This window comes from Meleagris gallopavo, chromosome 2 (assembly GCF_905368555.1).
Source record: "Meleagris gallopavo chromosome 2, MGAL_WU_HG_1.1, whole genome shotgun sequence".
In the NCBI taxonomy this organism is placed as follows: domain Eukaryota; kingdom Metazoa; phylum Chordata; class Aves; order Galliformes; family Phasianidae; genus Meleagris; species Meleagris gallopavo.
In genome coordinates this window covers 106,298,311-106,320,385 of record NC_139405.1, presented here as the reverse complement: position 1 = coordinate 106,320,385, position 22,075 = coordinate 106,298,311, and the positions used below count along the sequence as shown (strand labels likewise).

The 22,075-nt window shown below is 46.2% G+C and overlaps 1 protein-coding gene across 3 annotated transcripts in view; it reads right to left on the bottom strand.

Moving 5' to 3' along the window:
• MTMR9 (myotubularin related protein 9) overlaps positions 1–22,075 on the bottom strand; it is a 26,884-nt gene extending 4,809 nt beyond the window's left edge. Inside the window, exons 1-9 of one of the 3 annotated variants that reach the window (XM_085218318.1) lie at positions 21,725–22,075; positions 18,473–18,581; positions 17,978–18,103; positions 11,310–11,483; positions 9,124–9,341; positions 7,434–7,595; positions 5,196–5,337; positions 1,732–1,952; positions 178–329 (exon numbers count right to left, since the gene is read on the bottom strand). In XM_085218318.1, the coding sequence (XP_085074444.1) occupies positions 178–329; positions 1,732–1,952; positions 5,196–5,337; positions 7,434–7,595; positions 9,124–9,341; positions 11,310–11,483; positions 17,978–18,103; positions 18,473–18,581; positions 21,725–21,909 (1,489 nt within the window). In that variant the 5' untranslated portion in view covers positions 21,910–22,075. Of the gene's footprint in view, positions 1–177; positions 330–1,731; positions 1,953–5,195; positions 5,338–7,433; positions 7,596–9,123; positions 9,342–11,309; positions 11,484–14,511; positions 14,728–17,977; positions 18,104–18,472; positions 18,582–21,724 lie in introns of those variants that run through there. The other 2 variants (XM_085218317.1, XM_085218319.1) reach the window with 2 other exon arrangements.

Below are 22,075 nucleotides of genomic sequence, written 5' to 3'. Positions count from 1 at the left end.
TGCTAAACTTCATGAGGAAGCATTATGCTTCTGGGTAAGCTACATTCCAAACATATTTTGGAACAGATTTCAAAGGGAGTGAGAACGTTAACAGCTGAGACAGACCAAGCATGCAGCAGAGACAACAGAAGCAGATGCTTCCCCAGTAGTCACAAAATATATATGAGCTTGGTTTACCTTCCCAGAGCTGCAGGCTCTGTGGGGCCACAGAGGGCCAGATGACAAGGCTGTTGGCCTCAAAAAGAGGATTCTGGAAATTTTTCAGCTCTTCGGGCTGGTTCACCCAGGACCACAGGGACATAGTCTTCTGCTGCAGCTTCAGTTTAGACCTGGCAAACCCAAAGGACCTAATTAGCTTTCAGTTTTAGACTAAGAATCATAGAATCCTTAGAGTTAGAAGGGTCCTTTAAAGGTCATCTAGTTAACTCTCCTGCAATGAATAGGGACACACATAGCTAGATCAGGTTGCCCAGGGCTTGATCCAGAAGAAGACAACTCATTTTGTTTTGTCAGATTAGACTGCCACAGGCTTTCCTATGTGCTACTACTATCCCAAAGTAATGGATCAACAATTCAAGCTCATCCCTTCAGTACCACTCATCAGCATGGCACCAGCTTGGTAGAAATCTAAAAGCAGATCACTCAAGTACTGTTTCCCCAGCTTTTCTTTGTCATTTTAATTTGGGTGGAAGTTAGCTGCCTTCTTCTTTCCGGATGTCAGTCGCCTACCCCAAAAATAGTTTGCCTGCCAATTTTGCAAAAGGACTCAGTCTTGTTAAGATTGAGTCGTGAGGAATGCTGGTAGGTCAACATTAAGTGCAATTCCTGGTGTAGGCTGAAGGCAGAATTGGATACGGCCTGTTAGATCCCTCTGGTGGCAGGAAGCATCAGAGCACAGAAAGAAACGTTTTTTCCTGGGTCAAACCCACCACCTAGAGTTAAACAAGGGTTTCTAGTCGTTGGATTCTAGCAAATCTCATCCTGTTGAGCTGCCACCCAGGTGGGATATTTGCCATCCCCACGAATACTTCAGGCAGCACAACCTTAACACTGGACTTCAAACATGCTTGTGATCACAGGTGGATGCACTCAGACATGACAGAGGTTATTACACCTAACATTCATATTCTTCCAAATTTCATTTGATAAGTTTTAAACCTGACTTAGTTTTGCAGTCTGACCAGTTCAGCAGCCCTGCAGAAGACAGGAATCTCTTCTAAGCAAAGGTTACTTTCAGGGCTGAGAGGTTTTGAAAGGCTTCACCCTGCCTTTATTTGTATTTGTATTTATTTGTATGATCAGCACTATTTTTTTCCCTCTGTTCATTCAGAGGTCTTCACATATGGTCTTACTGGACTCAGGAGACCTGAAAACAGACAGGTTTAAGATAAAAAGAGGAAATGAAACCACTGGCAGCTGCCAGCTGTCCTGTGGGGTTCCTACCCTCCTGAACTCCAGCAGCGCTGCTCAGTGCGTGCCCAGAGCTGCCCCACTGGTACAGCACAGCATCAGAAGCTGAGCAGGATTCAGATGCTGAATGTTGGCCTGCTCAAGTGCTTGAGAGAAGGAGAAGCCCCCTAGCATTGCAGCACACCATGCAACTGCATCAAGAGAAACTCACCTGTGTCCAGAGAGACCAAACCATCACCCTCACCTTTTTTCAAATCAAGCAACATTTCTGCCAGATACAACCTGATATTTAAGGGGTTCAGAGCAAGCAATCTCACCAACCTTTCATTTTCGTTGTTTCCCAGGAAAGTCCCAAATTGTGAAGCGTAGGCGTGCTCAAAGAGTGTAACAAGAAAGTGTTCGTTGAATTCAAAAGAGCAAGGAAATTGATGAAGGATTTGCCATACACAGTCCAAAAAGAGAAGGAACACTGGGGCCTCAAATTTCTGCTTGCTATTTGAGTAGGCTGATTGGGCACAGCGCTGCTGAAAAGGGTGACCAGCCTATAAAGAAAAATCAGAGCATCACAAAGAGCAACAGAATGTGAGTATCACAGAACCACAGAATGGCTCGGGTTGAAAAGGCTCAAAATGATCTAGTTCCAACCCCCTGCTATGTGCAGGGTCGCCAACCAGCAGACCAGGCTGCCCAGAGCCACATCCAGCCTGGCCTTGAATGCCTCCAGGGATGGGGCATCCACAACCTCCTTGGGCAACCTGTTCCAGTGCCTCACCACCCTCTGAGTGAAAAACTTCCTCCTAAGATCTAACCTAAACCTCCCGTCTCAGTTTAAAACCATTCCCCCTTGACCTATCCCTCTTCACTCTTGTAAACAGCTGTTCCCCCAGAGCACATGCAGCATGTGCAGCTTCAAACACCCAGTGATACTTTTCTGCCTTTTCAGGCTATGTAGTTGATGGGATATTTTTAACTAAGAATGAACTGCTGTAGGGGCACCAAAGAACCGAGATGAGGATATTAACTCCAGTAATACAAAGAGTGAAATGAAAGTTTTCTGTTTCAGTCCAGATGGTATTCTAAAGAGTTGTTCATCTTACGCACATAAAACAGGCTGCTGCCCCAAACTGCAAAACTGCAGCGAGAGGTACAGGCCCCATGATGTGCCAGAGGTACAAGTGACTCGGTAACAACTTTACTTGAGATCATTAAAGGCGTTAAGGTTGGAGGCAGCCTAGCTGCAGTGAGCATGTCCTAGTCGAGTTTGTGATCTCAAGGGATGTGCGCCTGGCAAAGAGTGGCGTCAGGACCCTGAATTTGGAAAAGCGAACTTTAAGGTGCTCAATGGACTGTTGGCCAAGATCCCCTGGGATGCCATCTTTAAAAACAAAGATGTTGAGGAGAGCTGGCTACTCTTCAAGGACGCCTTTCTGAGAGCACAAGAGCTCTCTGTCCCTCTGAATAAGAAAGCGGGCAGAGGAGGTAGGAAACCAGCATGGCTCAGCAAGGTCCTGCTGGGCACTGAGGGCAAGAAAGGTGCGTACAAGCTCTGGAAACAAGGCCGGGTCACTTGGGAAGAATACAGGGATGCCATCCAGATCTGCAGACGTGGGATCAGGAAAGGCAACTGAACTTGGCGAGGGATGTGAAAAACAATGGGAAGACATTCTACAGGTACACTGGCCAGAAGACACAGGCCAAAGCGAGTGTGCCTCCTTTGGTGAATGTGAAGGGAGAACTGGCTTCAATGGATGAAGAAAAGGCTGAGGTACTGAATGACTTCTTTGTCTTGGTCTTCACTGGTGGCCAGGATTCCAGTACTTCTCACGTCCCTGAGCCCTGCATCCCTGAACCTATGAGTGGGGACCATGGCAGTAAATCCTCCCACACTGTAAGGGCAGAACAAGTCCGAGACCGCCTCATGAGACTGGATGTGTACAAGTCTATGGGGCCGGATGGCGTCCAGCCCAGGGCGCTGAAGGAGCTGGCTGAGGTGGTTGCCAAGCTGCTCACCATCATATTTGAAAACTCATGGCTGTCAGGTGAGGTCCCGGATGACTGGAGGAAAGGTCACATCCCTCCCATTTACAAGGACCCTGGGAACTACAGGCTGGTGAGTTTCACCTCTGTGCCTGGGAAAATCATGGAACAGGTCACAGGTCATCCTGTATGACATGCTTTATCACATGAGGAATGAGCGTGTGATCCGAGACAGCCAGCAGGGCTTCACCAGGGGAAGGTCATGCTTAACCAATCTGGTGGCCTCCTATGGTGGAGTGAGGGCATTGGTGGACAAGGGAAAGGTGACTGATGTCATTTACCTGGACTTGTGCAAGGCCTTCGACAAGGCCCAGACACATCCTTATCTCCAAATTAGAGGGATGTGGATTTGATGGGTGGAGCACTCGATGGATAAGAAACTGATTGAAAGGCCGCAGACAGAGGGTGGTCATCAATGGCTCTGTGTCCAGGTGGAGGCTGGTAACGAGCAGTGACCCCCAGGGCTCTGTCTTCTACACCAGTGCCTGCACCTTGTGTGGCCACTGTGCAGCAAAGCAGGCAGGGCTCCTCTTCTGCAGTCAGCTGGTACCTGCCTTTGTCCTGTGCCACTGCTGAGAAGCTCCCATCTATTTGGGAGCCCTTCTCAGGGCGAAATTTCAGCACTACCCAACTCAAAACTCTACTGAAATAACCCAGGGAAAAGTGCTCTTTAACATCTTTATCAATGACATCGATGATGGAATTGAGTGCACCCTCAGCAAGTTTGCTGATGACACCAAGCTGAATGGTGCTATTTACACGGTGGAAGGAAGGGATGCCATTCAGAGGGACCTCAACGGGCGTGAAAGGTGGGCCTGGGTGAACCTGAGGTTCAACACAGCAAAGTGCAGAGTTTTGCACTTGGGTCGGAGGAATCCCAGGCATCCATACAGACTGGAAGGAGCGGTCCTTGAGAGCAGCCCTACATAGAAGGACCTGCGGGTCTTGATAGATGAAAAGCATAACATGAGCCAGCAGTGTGCTCTTGCTGCTTGGAAAGCAAATGGTATCCTGGGCTCCATCAGAAGAGGGGTGGCCAGCAGGGACAGGGAGGTGATTGTCCCCCTCTATTCTGCTTTTGTGAGGCCCCTTCTGCAGTACTGTGTCCAAGTCTGGAGCCCCTAGTACAAGAAGGACAGGGAGCTGTTGGAGAGGGTCCAGAGGAGCCACAAAGATGATCAGGGGATTGGAGCACCTCCCCTATGAAGACAGGCTGAGGGAGCTGGGCTTGTTCAGCCTGCAGAAAAGGCGGCTGTGGGGTGACCTCATTGCAGCCTTTCAGTACCTAAAGGGAGCCTACAGACAGGAGGGGAGTCAACTCTTGGAAAGGGTAGATAACAGCAGGACAAGGGGAAATGGTTTTAAGTTGAGGGAGGGAAGATTTAGGTTGGATGTCAGGGGGAAGTTCTTTCCTGTGAGAGTGGTGAGGTGCTGGAACAGCTGCCCAGAGAGGCTGTGGATGCCCCGTCCATCCCTGGAGGTGTTCAAGGCCAGGTTGGATAGGGCCCTGGGCAGCCTGGTCTGGTATGAAATGTGGAGGTTGGCGGCCCTGTCTGGGGCAGGGGAGTTGGAGCTTGATGATCCTTGAGGTCCCTTCCAACCCTGGCAATTCTGTGATTCTGCTTCTTCAGACAAGGATTATTTGTTCACACATGTACACCAAGATGTAACCTGTTTACTGCCTCTCAGGCCATTTCCCAATGGAAATGCCAAGAGAACAGATTGACATTTTGTCCACCAGGACCTACCTGTAGCCACTCCCTGACAAGAAGAGATTCAAAGCCTTGTATGGTCCTGCAGTCTGGATCCAAGATAATCTGTGCCAGAGAAGTTACCTGGAGTGTTGAATCAGTTCCTTCAGTCCCATGAACCAACACTGATGCACCTTCCCTGTGAGAAAGATGGAAGGGAATAACAGTATGAATGAGCAGAACACATCCCAGGAACACACCCCAGTGAATGACAACACATCAGACTTTGCTCATCATTTATTGTTTTGCTAAGTACTCTGAAATGCTCCCATACCCTCTGAAGATGGATCATCTTCCCAAATGTTCTGTAAAAAGTACTGTGAGATTCTTGCTCACACCTGCACCTTAACTGCTTTCCTGAAAGAGAAGCAAGCCAGTTCAGGAGAAAGAATGGAGAAAGGCAGAGCTTGGTCTCTAGAAAGGGAGATAAATTGTTTGTCCTGAGCAAGAAAGCTTGTCTAAGAGCCAGGAACAAAGGCTTCCTGCTCACCAGCCAGCACAAGTGAAGCAGCAGAACATGAGGAGCAAAACACGTGGCAGTTTGGGACAGGAGGGTCTTGCATGCTGTTAGGGGCTCACATGACCCACACCCCAGGACAGCTGATTCCCTCTGGTCTTCCTCCATCCTAGGCCACATTTAGATATGCTTCCAGAATCTAATTTAAATACTCATGAAGGAAAGACTGGATGGTATTAAGTGGCATTTATACCCCTTACTCCTCCCAGACCTTGAACTGATGTCTCAATTCTGCTAACATCATTACATAGAAAGGAGATTCACTGCAGGCTGTATTTGTTTCTGTGCAGATACCCAAGTTTAGCAGCAAAGCGTGGGTAAAACAGCTCCATCTGAGAAGCAAGTAATCCTGCAGATAGATGTTATCTGCTTTTTGAATTGAAAAGCAGTAATAAATCCATACCTTAAACATTGCAACATCTTTGTTTACAGTCCTAAACCTAAAATAAACCCAGTGCTTCAACAGTTCAGATGATCTTCAGATATTTTCTCTGCTCCTCCCCCAGACAGCAGCAGAGGCCCCTTCACTGCCAAGCACAACTGCAGAAGTCAATCACCAAGCCTATGCTCTCATCAAAGTGGAGCACATGGGGATAACAGTTTTACATTTCATCTTTTTTGCCCCAGAAAGATGTTCCAGCCACTCCCTCCCTGGGGCCAACATAACTGAGCCACTTTTATCAGCTCAGCTACCATCACCAGGCTCCGAGCGAGGCAGGCAAGGCATCAGATTGGTGCTGGCATGTCAGAACTCCAGGTAAACAGAAAAAAGGAGAGCTTAAAAATGACAAAACCGTCTGCTCTCCCGAGAAGCCAGAGGAGTTTCATCACTGATTTTTCTCAGTGTACACAAGGGGAAAGAATTACAGATAAAACCATTGATTTGAGAGCCATCCTTTCCTGGCACAACCTATAACTAAACAGATACCATCAGTGCTTTTAGAACGCACAGTAGCTCATATTTCAATGCAGTAATTCTACCAATGAGGCTGCATTTCAGCTTTGCTTGCGTAGCTGTGTAATGTTCCCCAGCTGCTATGAAAAGCGAGGGCTTCTTCAGCCTTGAGAAAGGCTTTCTCCTTCCAGGGCCACAAAAAGACTGCATTTACACCCCTACCTTTGGTCTTAAATCCTGACACCTGACATTAAGCTTCTCTCTCAAGCTTGAGGATAAGTTAGTCAAGTGAGGAGCATTTATTAAAGAAATGTTAGGTTAGAGTCACAAACACTTATAATAAACGAGCAAGATTTCTCAGATAGACCAGGGGGATAAAGGTTGAGAGCTCTTTGCAATGGACCAATTCCTAGGAGAATAATAAAAAAAATCCATTTCTCCTAGAAGCAGCCTGAAAGTGACCTGGGGTACTGGAAGCTTTCAGTTGAAAAAATACTTTAAAACTCCAATAAAACCAACTTTGTTAGAGCAGTAGAAGCAGACACAGGAATAGATCTCATCTAGGTGAGATAATACTCACCCTTAGTCAACATTTCCTCCCTCAGGCTTGTACTCAAATGCAAACGTGAGGTACTAAAGGAATATTCTTTAATCATGACGAGGAAACAATGCTGTGCATTAAGTGCAAGCAAGCTAGTTATGGTGGCCAGTTACTAGAGGTTTAAGTATTAACACCTAAACAGGAAATAAATGTATTTAACAATTATTCTAACCAGTGAATGAGAAACCCTAGGCTCTTTGAATAAGAAATAAAAAGCTTTACCTATCAATACACTGAGCAGCTAGGCAAGCTGCAGTGAGTATCTCTTTGATGTAAGTCATCCAGTTGGAAGCTTCCAGTTTACTGAGCCAGCGGTCCATGTTGTGTGACTGGTCATTGCAAGCTTCTACGAGTTTGATGAGGCTTTCCTGCAGAATATTAAACCTTTGGGAAGAGCAAAATATTGGAAATATTAGCAGTAATGCAGAAAAACAGACAAAACACGCACTGATCTCAGAATTACTGATATCAAAATGAAGCACTGAGAGTTATGCACAGTTACATGAGGAAGGATGACCCCAGGGATGTCATGTCATTATTCAGAGCCTGCTTTCGCCAGGAATCCCAAGCCATGGCTAGATGCCAGCAGAACACCACTATCTGGACAGAAGTTGTCTCTTCCATTTCAAAACAAATTGCTTCATGGGGTATTACAACAGAGCTCAGATCTGAGCTCTGCCTGCATTCAGCCATACCTACACTTTATATGCAAAGTGCTTCAGAGCCTTAGTCCTCTTACCAAACACACGTGTCACTGCAGTCTGGCATGGATGTTAGCAAGCGTGAGCCAAGCTTCAAGTGTTTTGTTTCCTGTTATGCTGGCTGCTTTAACCTGCAGAGCTGCAACAGTAACCCAAAAACCATTCATCACATAACTCCCACTGCAACACAAAACTCTAAGCCAGACTCAGCTTCGCAATGTAGGACCACACAAAGATTAGTTTGGCTAAGTGAATAAGGTAGAAGATTAAAAGGATAGGGAGAGGGAATGCATTTTGTTTCACTTTTGCAGTTGAAGTGCATCCTCAAGATCTGGAAAGCTGGCATTCTGCACGCAGTGGTAAAGTGAGCTGCTTCTCTGGCCCTGTATCACAACATGCCATCCAGAAGCATCAAACTACAAGTGGATCAGATGTCACTTCCCAGTGACTCCAGCACGTGCTCAGGGTAACAAAGGATGCAGCCAGTAGACTAGACCTCAAAAAGCTTAAAAAAACCTTACAAGAAATGCAAAGAGAGGAATGAATAAACCTGATGCCTACCATCAACCTGCAAAGTAACCGACAATTCTACAGTTTTGAGAAGCAAAACCTAACAGTTCAAAGTAGAGGATAGGAAAATCCTTCTATTAGCTTCTCAGAAGCTAGCCTACACAGCAAGTAAGAGTAACTGACTTTGAATAGACCCAGCAACATTACTGCATGCCCATATAGAAAGACTCCCCAAAACCAAGGCTCAGGAGCAGTAGAACAAAGTCAGATCAAAGGTCTGTTTACTCCAGCAACTTGTCTCCACATAGCCAATAAAATATTAAATTTCCAGAGAAAAGTACTGGATACAAAGTTGTGACAGCCACGCTCAAGTCCTCTCCTGTAGCAATTCCCTAGCAAAGGACTTCTTCATTCACATGCACTGCAAAAAGGAAAGCTGGATTGCAACTACGGATGGTCAGAAACATAGATGGCACAGGGAGACTGCAAAATATCTGAAACCTGCAGCAGCATCAAGCTGTTCAAAACAAGCTGCTCCAAAGCTAAAAACCTGCATTTTGCTAGAATGCAACCCTACTGACAACAATCAAGATGCACAGCCATGTCTTACAGAAGACAATTATTCCATGGAGCTGGCGTGGCTCTGCCAACACAACCCTCCAAAGCCCAGTGCAGAAGAAGGCCTGTGTGATCTCACCCACCTCTCAATGCACCTGTGAATCCTCCTCCACTGGGGATAATACACTTCTTGTTCAAAGCCTCCTCCTTTAGCCCTGGCCTGCTGGGCAGCATTCAGGGACCTCGTGTCAATGATGTACCCACGCTTCCCAGGACGAAGAGTGGCATTAACAAGTTTCTCATCTTCTTTACAGCGTCTCCCGTTTGTACCTGTCAGAGGCTGGCTGCTTCGCATCATCACCTGTGGAGACAAGTAATCCCCAATTAGGAAACAGAGTCTTAAGACTCTCAACCTTAAGGAGCTTCTTACGTATCTGCTCAGAGAGGAAAATGGCAAATGGAGCACTCCTGGATCTGTAGTTTTTCTGTGGTGTCCTTCCAGTATTTGAGAAGAGCGTATAAACAGGAGGGGGAACGGCTGTTTGTGAGGGTGGATGGTGATAGCACAAGGGGAATGGTTTGAAACTGAGACAGGGGAGGTTTAGGTTGGATATTAGCAGGAAGTTTTTCAGCCAGAGGGTGGTGAGGCACTGGAACAGGTTGCCCAAGGAGGCTGTGGATGCCCCATCCCTGCAGGCATCCAAGGCCAGGCTGGATGTGGCTCTGGGCAGCCTGGGCTGCTGGTTGGTGACCTGCACATAGCAGGGGGTTGGAACTGGATGAGCATTGTGGTCCTTTTCAACCCAGGCCATTCTGTGATTCAAACACACCTCTCATCCCACTGCACTTCTCATATCAGCTTCAAGTTTGATCCACAACATCAGGACAATCAGAAAAACGTGCTCGTCTGCACTGTTTGATGCACAAAAACACTGACCCATGTTTCTCTGGTTCCTCCTGTTTCCCCTTGCCCTGAATCTTCCATTCTTTCAAGTGCAGAGACTGAGCTTGTTGTGCAATCATTTGGCAGAGTACCTCTTACATTAGACTTCTCAGAGACCTGATCCCTTTAATTATTATCACAGGGCCATCTTCACAAACTCCTGCCTATAATTCCTTCACAAACCAGTGTTTTTAGGATCATCATTTTTAAAGTCTCTTTCCAAATCTGTGTGTGACTCGAGTATTCCAGGTGCCAAAGATGCAGGTAAGTTAGGAATAGCTCTCCTCAGCAGCTACACAAATAAGCCCTAGTTCTACAGATCTATTAGCTGAGATTTTTCTTTCATAACTGCTTTTCCAACTAGAGTTCTGCTTCATACCAACAGCTGAAGCATTCAAGAGGTGAGAACAGCCAGTCAGCACCCCCAGCTGTACTGGGAGCCCAAAGCCAAGAGAGCAACACGACAGACAGCATTACTGTCACAAGTTCACGCACTGAGACAAATGCTGTTACATTCCTCACACCTGAAACGTGCCCAATTCAGATGGGTGACTGAACAAGTCTTCCTTCAACAGCTTTCACCCAAGCAGAGAAAGAGCTGAATGCGTGACTTAGGAAACTGGAGGCAAAAAAAAAAAACAACCCACAAAAGTAGAGTACTGCAGGATTAGATTAGGTGTCCTTACAAATCTTGTCCATGGGAGGTGAGAACGCAGCATCTGACCCAGGAACCTGGATCAGGGATGCAAGCTGGGCACCCCAACATCCTCAGAACCGACTACATCAGCAAGATGCAGGGAATTACTCAACGATTTCATAAAGTACATTTAATTATAACGTATCAGTTCCTGGAGTCTGTGCAACAGCAGGATTTTGCTGCTCCTGAAACACGTTATACTGAAAGGCTTGGAGAACAGATTGTTCTGATCACTCAACCAACAGTTACACAGCAGAAGCAGTGCTGGCTCCGTGCACACTTGCTGTCACCAAGATTCCACTGTGAAGGAGGCAGCCCATCACCCAGAGACAGGACAATGTGGTTTCTGCCATCCTTTCAGTACGAAGCCTCTTGGCAGATAAAGCAAGTTAGGGTGCCAATTATGGCTTTACAAGCTCACAGCACTAAGGGCAAGATGAGACAAGCTCATGCCACATATGTGCCCAAACAAGCACATTAATAGCTATTTCTAAGATGGAGATTACTCATTCCATCACCCAGAAGCAGTTTCGAAGCTTAAAAATAAGTCGGAAAATAATATGAGAGAATGTCTCATGAACTGTATTAAGTCTAAAGCACAAGTTGTTTGTCATTAAAGAAGGCTGATGAGATCTGAGCAGGTTTATATGCCTCTTTCAGGTACGACCAACTAACCAAATGCAGCTTACCATGCCGTTCTTCTTATGATAATAGCTGAGGACCGGGAAGCGACCGCCATGGCGATACACTGCAACTTTCTGAAGTGTTTCATCATCGATGGATCTGGGGACAATAACCACTGGAGGGTAGGAAGGGCAGATGGAGAAGTCCTTATTGATATAGCTGAGACGCCATTCATCTGTCTGAAAGAGACGAGCACATCCAGGCATTGGGTCAGAACACACAGGCTGTTACTCCTACAGTAAGGCTTACTAAGGAGCTCCCACAGTCAGATACAGAAGGTATATCCCTGCCTATAGGACTGCTAGCATCCACTTATAGAATTGCTGATCCTTTCCTCCCCCAAAAAACCCCAACCTCCTGATGCTGTTTGCAACCATACTGCAGCAGCCCTCAGAAGCTCATTACCCAGCACGCAGGTCATCTCTTCTGCTGCCTGCAAAACACTGAGATGATTTTGCTTCTTGAGGTGTGCAATTTGTTCAACAACAGCTCCTGATTTAGTTTTTCCATATCCTCAAACAGCACAAAATTCACCCACGTGGTCAGAACTATGTGGTTGTGGCTTTGAATTATTTCACAGGCACAGCAAGAAACATACCTGCAGTACACACTACGGTCTAAGTTGCTAAGCAGGCAACTTCAGTCTTAGAGAGAGAGCACAGCATCTCACTTCCAGAGTGACCTCAGAACAGGAATGTATAAACACTGCTGTAACAAAGAAGGCCAAGAAAGGTAAAAACGTTCACCCATTTCAGGTGATGAAGCTGCTTTGAGGTTAAAATTGCAATTTCACACCTCCACTCTGGGCTCTGCTTTACGTAAGGCACTACAGCTCCTTCTCCAAAAGCACTTCCTAGAACCACCCCAGCACCTGAGCACAAAGTTCTCATCGTGAACTCCCATTACATAATTTTCCAGCTTCCAGGAGCTCAATGCTTGTGCAAGAACCTGCAGGCTGCCAGCATTCAGTCGGTGCTATTTCCAACAAGTAGCTGGCAGAACACATGGGCTATCAGATACCTCGGGTCACACACGACAGTTGGCTCCATTTCAGGTAAAACCAAAGGTCAACAAGTGGTCTCACCGGTGAGAGGCTCTCACTGAAGTCCAGGCTGGACACTGCCCTACCTGAAGCCTTGGACAAGCCCAGCCTACACGCTCAGCTCAGCACTGACACCATCCTGGGACAGCAAAGCATTGCAAGCTTTGACTAAAGGCAGACTTTCTGTCTGTGATCATATGAAGAAAATTGATTCATAGAATCATAGAATGGCCTGGGTTGAAAAAGGCCTCAAAGATCATCTAGTTTCAACCCCCTGCTATGTGCAGGGTCCCACAGCCCCCAGATCAGGCTGCCCAGAGCCACATCCAGCCTGGCCTTGAATGCCTGCAGGAAGGTCAGCTCTGATCAGGATGTCTCTTGTCCTCTTAGCTTCTCTCCACAGACATGCCACCTCTTGCCTTACACCTCCTGACTGATACTCAATCATACTTGCTACTTGCCCAGCTCACTGGATCAATTTAGAAGTGTTTCCTTGCAAGGAAGCATTCCCACCAGGTGAACAAGCTGATCCAATCCACGACACGGCTTCATCATCAACAGATGCAATGCAAAAGGGATGTGGAGCCCGAGAGGCAGCAAAACTGTCTTTTGGTGGCAGACTATGAAAGATGCTGGAAAATACAACTTTGTGTATCATCAAGGACAGCAATTGCTACCTGTGTTCAGTTCATTTACCTCAAGACAGCTTCTTTGAATATCTACACTAAGGAGTGAAGTCTTTCCCAGATGCCAAAGTTAAACTGCCTCTGGCAAATGCATCACAGGAAGAGATGAAAAATGCCTTGATTGCATATGAGAGGCTGACTAGTGACAGCTCATGCTTTTGGTGCATCAAAAATGATGTTTTTAGAGCTCGTTGGGGTGCCTGTGTCAAATTACAGCACATCTGAGATGACCATCCACAACTTATTTACAATGGAAAATAATATGCATGGACATAGAAAGGAACTGACAAATATTTGACTGTCACATAGGATGCAGGGAAGGCAGAATCAAAACTCTGCAATACACTTTTTGAGAGACTGGCTGTCACTGATATCACCAGCATGACAGGGAATGAAAGCAGCAACCTGATTTATCTCCACTGGTAACTTCACTCTGTCCACAACTGTCTCTCCTCACCATTTATAACATGAGACAGATACTGTTATGTCATCCAGTTGTAATCTATATGGCAAGGAAGAGGAGAATGGCAGCAATTAGCACTATTTGCCTTCTGCAGCATGGCCACTTCTGCAGAGATCCAGTTACCCTCTGCAGAGCTGTCAAAGCTTACTCCAGCATGAACTTCTCCCAGCAAGAGATGAGTGCTTGAAGGAGCCTCAAAACCAAATTCCACTTAAGGCTGGAAGTGCAAAGGATTATGGAATGAGCACAAAAGGGGAGAAGACTCCAAAGGAAGAAAGGTAGTCAGCGTTAGTGTGAGATTCTCACATTTCTACTTTGTTTGCCTTGGTACTTTTTAGAAATAGCAACTTTCAAATGTTACTGGGAGGCTAGAGCAATAGCTATCCTTCCTCCCAAATGCTTATCATTGCTAGAAGAAGTCACTGTAAACAAAAGAGTATGAAGTAATTTGGGCTCTGCTAATAAGACTTACAAGAGCACTAGAAACCTACCTAGGAGCCAGAAGAACCCTGCAAAGCAGCAACAGGAGGTCCCTACCAGGAACAGGCAGATGGCTGCAAGCCCTGCAACAGTTTGTGCAGATGAGAAGGATAACAACAGATGCCAAGATTGATCCTTGTCTGACAGAAGTAAAATCTACACCGATGCAAAGTGAGCCAGAAAATTCAGTTACTCATAAGAAACTCCAGGAGGGTAGATAAAAGATGTCTAGGATCCTAAGCTCTTTGATGACTAAGGAAAAAAAGAACCCAATTTGGTGACAATGAAATACTCTTGTGTTGATTACATTGTTAATGTACAAACTTTTCAGGGCCTTTTCACCTAACTTTAAGAGGAAGCTGCATTTTCAGAGTTACAGCTCACAGTATGCTGCAGTCCTACAAGTGAGCAGAAGGGAAGCCTGTCCATCCCCACCTATTAGCTCTCCTCTGATTACTCAGACAACTGGAAAATCCAGCTGGGTATTCTAATCCCATTCAGCCACTCACTGTCCTTGACTCCTCTCACACATTTACCTTTAAAGTCTCATCTGACAGCACAGCAGAGTGGAGCCTGCAGGCACTCTGGACTTTCTGCTCTGCTCCTGTGACATTTATACGAAGCATCAGCCCAGCACTTCACTGACTGATCCTCAGCTGAACTACTCTGTCCATTTGTTGGGTATAGCAGAACAGCTGCTTTTGGAGTCAGTGCTTGATGAGAATCCTGCTGTCGTGCGCTGGAGATTATTCCTTCGAAAATAAATATCACATTCTGCAACATTCTTCAACAACTGACAGCACACTCAAATTAGTAAATTGCTCTATTTTCTTCAGATCAAATGAAATCCTTTATGGATTGAAGGCGAGAATGTGTGGCAGAGGAACAGCCTCCCAAATCCCAAACCTGAGATAGAATGGGGAGTGCTGTCTGTCAAGCTCTGGGAGCAATGCTGGGTGAATCATACGATTCTGTGAGATATTCCATCAGACCAAAGCATCAGGAACCACACAGGCAAGTCTCAGTGTTGGGAGAACAACATCAATCAAGAGAAATAGACTATTATTACACAGCAAAATATCACAGTAAAAAAAAAAAGGCAATATATTACATCATCTTTTTTAAATTCTAACTTGTATACTTTGCCATTTCAAGTGCCTAAGAGCTTTAAAACTGTCCTGTAACAGACAATTGTTGAATGCACTATTGGAACTACCATGGGTGATGAGGTGCTGCCATACAGAGGAAGGGAAGGCACCACACATATAGATGGATAACATAAAAGAGGAGACAACCTCCTTAATTCCATTCATTTGATTTAACAGAAAAAAAATAATTGGTCACTTGTTGTAGTCTGTCACAGAAGCTTAATTACAGAACAATAAGTGTTTGCTCAACAATATTTGCCTGTTGTTTGGGGAAAGTAAGTCAACTGAACATGGCTTTTGTCTCCATTTCTTTAAAAAATGGAAAGAAATGCCAAAGTTTGAGGTTAAAAGCCAAGAATTAATCAACAACTGTTAAAAATACTTCATTGAAAGGAATGAATCATTGCCATTGAGACAAGGCACTACAAAGTAATGAGGTTTTTAAATGTAAGCCTCCCAAGAAACGTATGTTCAGAAAGCTGAGAGATCCACAAAGAAGTTATCAGAGCACTTTTACCTCTCTATAAGAAAAAGCAATATACCAATAGATGTGTGTTAGCAGCTGCATCTCTGTGCTGGTACATTCAGAAGTCAGCAGCGAGCCAATGCCTGAAATCTAAAAAGGTTTTCAAATACTCAGGAAAAGGAAAGCATCTCCTGCATCCTCTCACTGAGCTCCAAGGTCTCCTGCTGCTGCCTTCCTGCTCTCACACGTCCTCCCATCACACAGGACCCGATTCTGTTCCCTTCCTTTTGATTCCCACTGAAATGCCTGCATGTTTCTGCTGCTGAGCTGGGCACACATCTGCTTCTCTGCCTCCACTGCTGAGCTGGGCACACATCTGCTTCTTTGCCTCCACTGCTGAGCTGGGCACACATCTGCTTCTTTGCCTCCACTGCTGAGCTGGGCACACATCTGCTTCTCTGCCTCCAAACAGGAGAGTGCTCTGATTATATGCCTGACTCACCTAACTGCGATTAAAACAAAAGCTGTGGTGCTGGTTATTGTAACAGATCAGCTTGCATGACTTCTGACAGCAGGTAAAGCTAGGACAAGTGAGAGTACTCTAATTATGAGACAAAAAAAGAAAGATCCCTGAACTCCCTTAATTTCCTAGTGATCTCACCATAGGAATCCAGCCAAGCTGATCAGATCCAGTTATTACTCAAACAGGAAGCAACAAATCCTGCAGGCAGGCTGGACTGCAGATAAAAAAATCAATATTCTTTGATGTTGTACTAATGGATGTAGGCTCAGAAAGCCAAGATGATGCAGCAAACACACATTTCATGTGAAACAGAGTTGGAGCAGAGAGGCTAACCCAAGGCACTGTTAAAACAGACAGGGTTCAGCCATCTCCCACTACATCAAACTCAGCATCCTAAAATGAAGAGATTCAACATGAAATTCCATAAGAACAATTGAGAGCTGGAGCACCTCCCCTATGAAGACAGGCTGAGGGAGCTGGGCTTGTTCAGCCTGCAGAAAAGAAGGCTGTGGGGTGACCTCATTGCAGCCTTTCAGTGCCTAAAGGGAGCCTACAGACAGGAGGGGAGTCAGCTCTTGGAAAGGGCTGATAACAGCAGGATGAGGGGAAATAGTTTGAAGTTGAAGGAGGGAAGATTGAGGTTGGATGTCAGGGGGAAGTTCTTTCCTATGAGAGTGGTGAGGTGCTGGAACAGCTGCCCAGAGAGGCTGTGGATGCCCCGTCCATCCCTGGAGGTGTTCAAGGCCAGGTTGGATGGGGCCCTGGGCAGCCTGGGCTGCTATGAAATGTGGAGGTTGGTGGCCCTGCATGTGGCAGGGGGTTGGAGCTTCGTGATCCTCGAGGTCCCTTCCAATCTGGGATATTTAGGCATTCTGTGAACAATTGATACCCCTCAGGTACCAAAATAACATCAACATGTCTTCATGGCACCTGGAAGAATGCAACTAGAAATCCTCTTCTCTGAACCCTCCCAGTATTTCTCCAGCATAAGCTAGAGCAAAGAGTATTTGGGATTGGGCATTGATATGTCACCCTCCAAGCTATGAAATTTCTACTAATTGTTAAAGATTTTTTCGTAGATTTGTTTAAAAATATCTTGTTTCAGTTAAGAGGTTGACAAAGATTCACTCTTCTCCAGATGCAAAATTAACTGGAGCAAACCCATGCCAGAGATCCTGAATTAATTCCTACAACGAGGCAGCCATCTCCAAAGGACAGAAGATGTTTGTCTTCCCAGGCAGGGTTTACATGGGCCTCAGAACTCCATTTGTACAATGAAATCTGTACACCAGATGGTAATATTTAGCAGAAACAGAAATGCCTGATATTCAGAGAGAATACTTGAATGACACTTCTTTCCTACCCAGGCACTGGACAGCTATTAGAATCAGAGATTTTCAGACCAGACACTATAGGAGGAAAACTCTTCATAGAATCACAGAATGGCCTGAGTTGAAAAGGACCACAGTGCTCATCCAGTTCCAGCCCCCTGCTATGTGCAGGGTCTCCAACCAGCAGACCAGGCTGCCCAGAGCCACATCCAGCCTGGCCTTGAATGCCTGCAGGGATGGGGCATCCACAGCCTCCTTGGGCAACCTGTTCCAGTGCATCACCACCCTCTGGGGGAAAAACTTCCTCCTAAGGTCTCACCTAAACCTCCCCTGTCTCACTTTAAAACCATTCCCCTTGTCCTATCACCATCCACCCTCACAAACAGCTGTTCCCCTCCTGTTTATACTCTCCCTTCAAGTATTGGAAGGCCACACTGAGGTCTCCCCCAGAGCTTTCTCTTCTCTAAGCTATATTCAAGGACTACTTGCACAAGCATACCCAAGTGCCTGTGCAAATCTTTAAATTCAACTTACCACTGAACTGAGGACTTCAAACTCTTTCTCAGGCAGAAAAGCACTCCATCCATCCTCAACTATTTCAAACATGGGCCGGTAGAAGAACGGGTACATAAGAGTGACAGAATCCAACGTAGAAAGTGCCTGTGTGGATGAGAGAAAGAAACACATGGCTAAGATTCAAACGTTTTCCTCTAAAACACCACTTTCTGTATGATTTTTCTCTAATACCGATGATGAAAGCTTAAGAAACTTAAGTGATCCAAACATATACAGCTATCAAGCTTGAAATAGGCACCTGAAGGGTAGTTTAGCAGTCACACAGCCAAGTATCACAAGAAAGCTGATAATCATCTAACCATAATAGGGGATTTGCCTGCATAGTAACCCTGGTGCAAGCCATGATATTTAACAGCACTATAAAGAACAGGACATGTCCCGTGTGACATTTACCCCCTTACTTGAGCTAAAGCAGAGGTCTGAGAATCCATGTTTACCATTTTAAATTCTTACCTCAATAGAGCTAGCAATGTTCAGACACTCCTCCATTCCAGGAATATCCAGCTGAATAATTCGCAGATCTTTGCATTTTATAATGATGGTTCCCACTGAGCCCAGAAACCTAGAGCAAGACATGAAAAAAGAGCCTTTTCAGAACGTGATGAAGTATTATAGCTTTTCCTACAAGACAAAATGCCATTAGCAGTAATTCCTCTACAATACATACGCTATAATCTTTCCAAAGTGTATATACATTTGGTTGTTTTCAAGCTGCACTCTGCTTTATTTCATCTGTGTGGAGTGGCATTACAGGATGGAAAAGACTTTCATCCCAACTTTGCTTTAAAAGATGAAAGAAGGGGCACCTTCAGTTATTTCCTGGTAAGACTGGAAGCATTCAGGACCAGGCTGGATGGGGCTGTGAGCAACCTGGTCTAGAGGGATGTGTCCCTGCCTATTGCAGCAGGTTGGAACTGGGGGATCTTAAAGGTTCCTTCCAACCCAAACCATTTCTATGATTCCATGAAGTTCTCAGCCTCCTTAGAGCGATATGCTGAAACTTCAAGGACAGCTGAAAACAAGTGAGCAGAATTTGAATTTTAAAACATTTCAGGCTGGCTATATTATATCTCTTTAACAAACAAGTTTGGTTTCTGATACCTGCGGTGCCACGGAGCTATCTGTTCTATGAACCTCAGAAGTTAAGCTCTTATCACAAGCATTTACAAAGCAAACCAGAAAAGCTCTATGCTGCAAAGTAAACACAGCACACAGACGCCCTCTCCAGTCTTCCTTGCGTATCTGAAAGCTGGATGATGCCTGAGCAGGAGTGTTTTTTTTCCACCTAAAGTTGTCAGCAGCGTTCACAGCAACAACACAGATTTCAGTTTGCACAACAGAGAGCTAAGGAAGAGCAGCAAAGTTTCCTCATTCATCAGAAGAGCTGCTTGCAGCAGCCAGGAATGATGTAAGAAACAGAAGCAGATGAGAATTGAAGGGCAAGGTTCCAGTCAGAGCACACGCATAGAGTCAGAACTGTACCTGCTCTAAAAAGAGACTGTTGCTAAGCTGTGGTTGCCTCACCTGGGCTCTGAGAAATGCCTGTAATTTAGAAATTACTTCAGCTGAAAGGAGATCATCTATTTCTTCAGTGCTAAGGTCAGCATGCAGAACCTGTTATAATTTTAGTACTGCTGAAGGAAGAACTAGAGGCACTTTGAGGCACTTCTGCATCTCCAACACAGAGCTGGTCTGTGCACAGCACTGCAATAAGCACATGCAATTTCAGACTCCCAGTGTGCAGAACCAGCAGAGTAGCACTCCCTTTCCCTGTTACTTTAAGGAAGAGCTCCATGTGAGATCACTTGAGACTTTTTTTCTTCCCCATAAAAAGGACTGTAAGGTCATATTAAGTTGTAGGAAAAACCACCAGAAATTGAAGAGCACCCTGAGGGCTGGTAAGTTATGAAAAGACTTTCAGACAGAATACAATGAAAGTGGGAGAAAAGACAACAAACCTGACATGTATCACAGCTGTGGTGCACTAATAACCTCAGGCAGTGCCAAAGAGGAGATTCCTACAATCCTTATTGGCTTGAAGAGCCTTTTTATTGCATTCCCTCTAGCACTGAGAAGAACATGCTCTCCCATCCTTTTGTATAGGGACAATTACTCACACAAAGCCATTCTCTGGGAGGAAAACATCCAATCCAGAGACCTTTTAACACTCCTTGTTCCTTTGGTATTAACTTACTTTTTCAGTGAAACTCAAAAATTCTTTAGAGAAGAGAAGGCTCCCAGGGAGACCTCATTGTGGCCTTCCAATACTTGAAGGCTGTATAAACAGGAGGGGGAACAGCTGTTTACAAGGGTGAAGAGGGATAGGATAGGGGGAATGGTTTTAAACTGAGATGGGAAAGGTTTAGTTAGATCTTAGGAGGAAGTTTATCCCCCAGAGGGTGGTGAGGCACTGGAACAGGTTGCCCAAGGAGGTTGTGGATGCCCCATCCCTGCAGGCATCCAAGGCCAGGCTGGATGTGGCTCTGGGCAGCCTGGGCTGCTGGTTGGCGACCTGCACATAGCAGGGGGTTGGAACTGGATGAGCGCTGTGGTCCTTTTCAACCCAGGCCATCCTATGATTCTATGAAAAAGAAAGAGAAGCTTCTTTATAATCATTTCATAAGACAGAGCTATAGCTGGTTTATTAGCAGCAGCAACGAGGACAAGGCCAAACCTCCCTGATGACTGAGCAGTGCCAGATGGGAGCAGATTTCCTTAGGTTTCACTCTGTTCCTCTCCACCCTCAGGCTATTAAACAGCATTTCTCAGAAACACTGGGAGAAATCAGAGCCAAAGGAACAAAGTTAACCAGTGCCAAGTCCTTTACCCATTGTGAGAAAGCCTGATTTTTATAACCATTGCTGCTGGACCTTTCCTGTTTTTGTCAGAAGGGAAACCTATTCTTCCAGATTGCTTTAAAAGAGGAGAACAGGGCAGATCTATATTATATCACCATACTGAGAAAAGGAGCACAGTGAAGCAGCAGTGGGTTATGGCCAGAAAGGGGACTGTCACTCAGCAGAACAAGGGAAGCACAGTGAGGAAACAGCGCACACAGAACAGAAACAATGTGGAGAAGATTCATCTCTGAAGTTACTGTGACAAAAGGAGATGGACAAAGGTAAAGCGCCACCGGAGAGTCACAACACAGCTTCACCACACCGTCCTGGCAAGAAGCATCACAATGCTAAGTGCTAATAATTCCTGGAACAGCAAGGGGGAGAATCACAGAATGGCTTGGGTTGGAAGGGACTTCAAGGATCATGAAGCTCCAACCCCCTGCCATATGCAGGGACAACAACCTCCACATTTCATACCAGCCCAGGGCCCCATCCAACCTGGCCTTGAACACCTCCAGGGATGGACGGGGCATCCACAGCCTCTCTGGGCAGCTGTTCCAGCACCTCACCACTCTCTCTGTAAAGAACTTCCCCCTGACATCCAACATAAATCTTCCCTCCTTCAACTTCAAACCATTTCCCCTCATCCTGCTGTTATCAGCCCTTTCAAAGAGTTGATTCCCTTCCTGTTTGTAGGCTCCCTTTAGGCACTGTAAGGCCGCAGTGAGGTCACCCCACAGCCTTCTTTTCTGCGGGTTGAACAAGCCCGGAGAAACCAGACGGGCGTTAAGAGCTGCGTACGGAGCCCACCGAACCCCGAGACAAGCACGCAGGAGGGCAGGGAGGCAGGCGGGAAGGCCCGCACCTTTTCTCAATGCAGTCGATATTGGAGTGCAGCAGCCACAGCTCCTCCTCGTTATCCTGGCGCCGGGAGGAGAAGATGAGGTGGTGCCCGGTGAGGCACAGCGTTCCCTCCACGGTCGGGTGGAAGGGCCGGTGAAGGACGGCGTTGTCCGCGCGGGGAGTCTTGATCAGCTCGGCGAACTCCATGCTGGCAGGGAACAAAAGAAACCGAGAGTCCCGGGGCCGAGGGGGGCCAGGCCGCCGCCAGCACCCCCGGGCCGGCGGGAGGCGCCGAGCGGAGCGGAAGTGGAACGGGCGGATCGCCCGCCGCTAACGGGACGAGGCGGCGATCATGTGTCTCGCCGCTGACCAA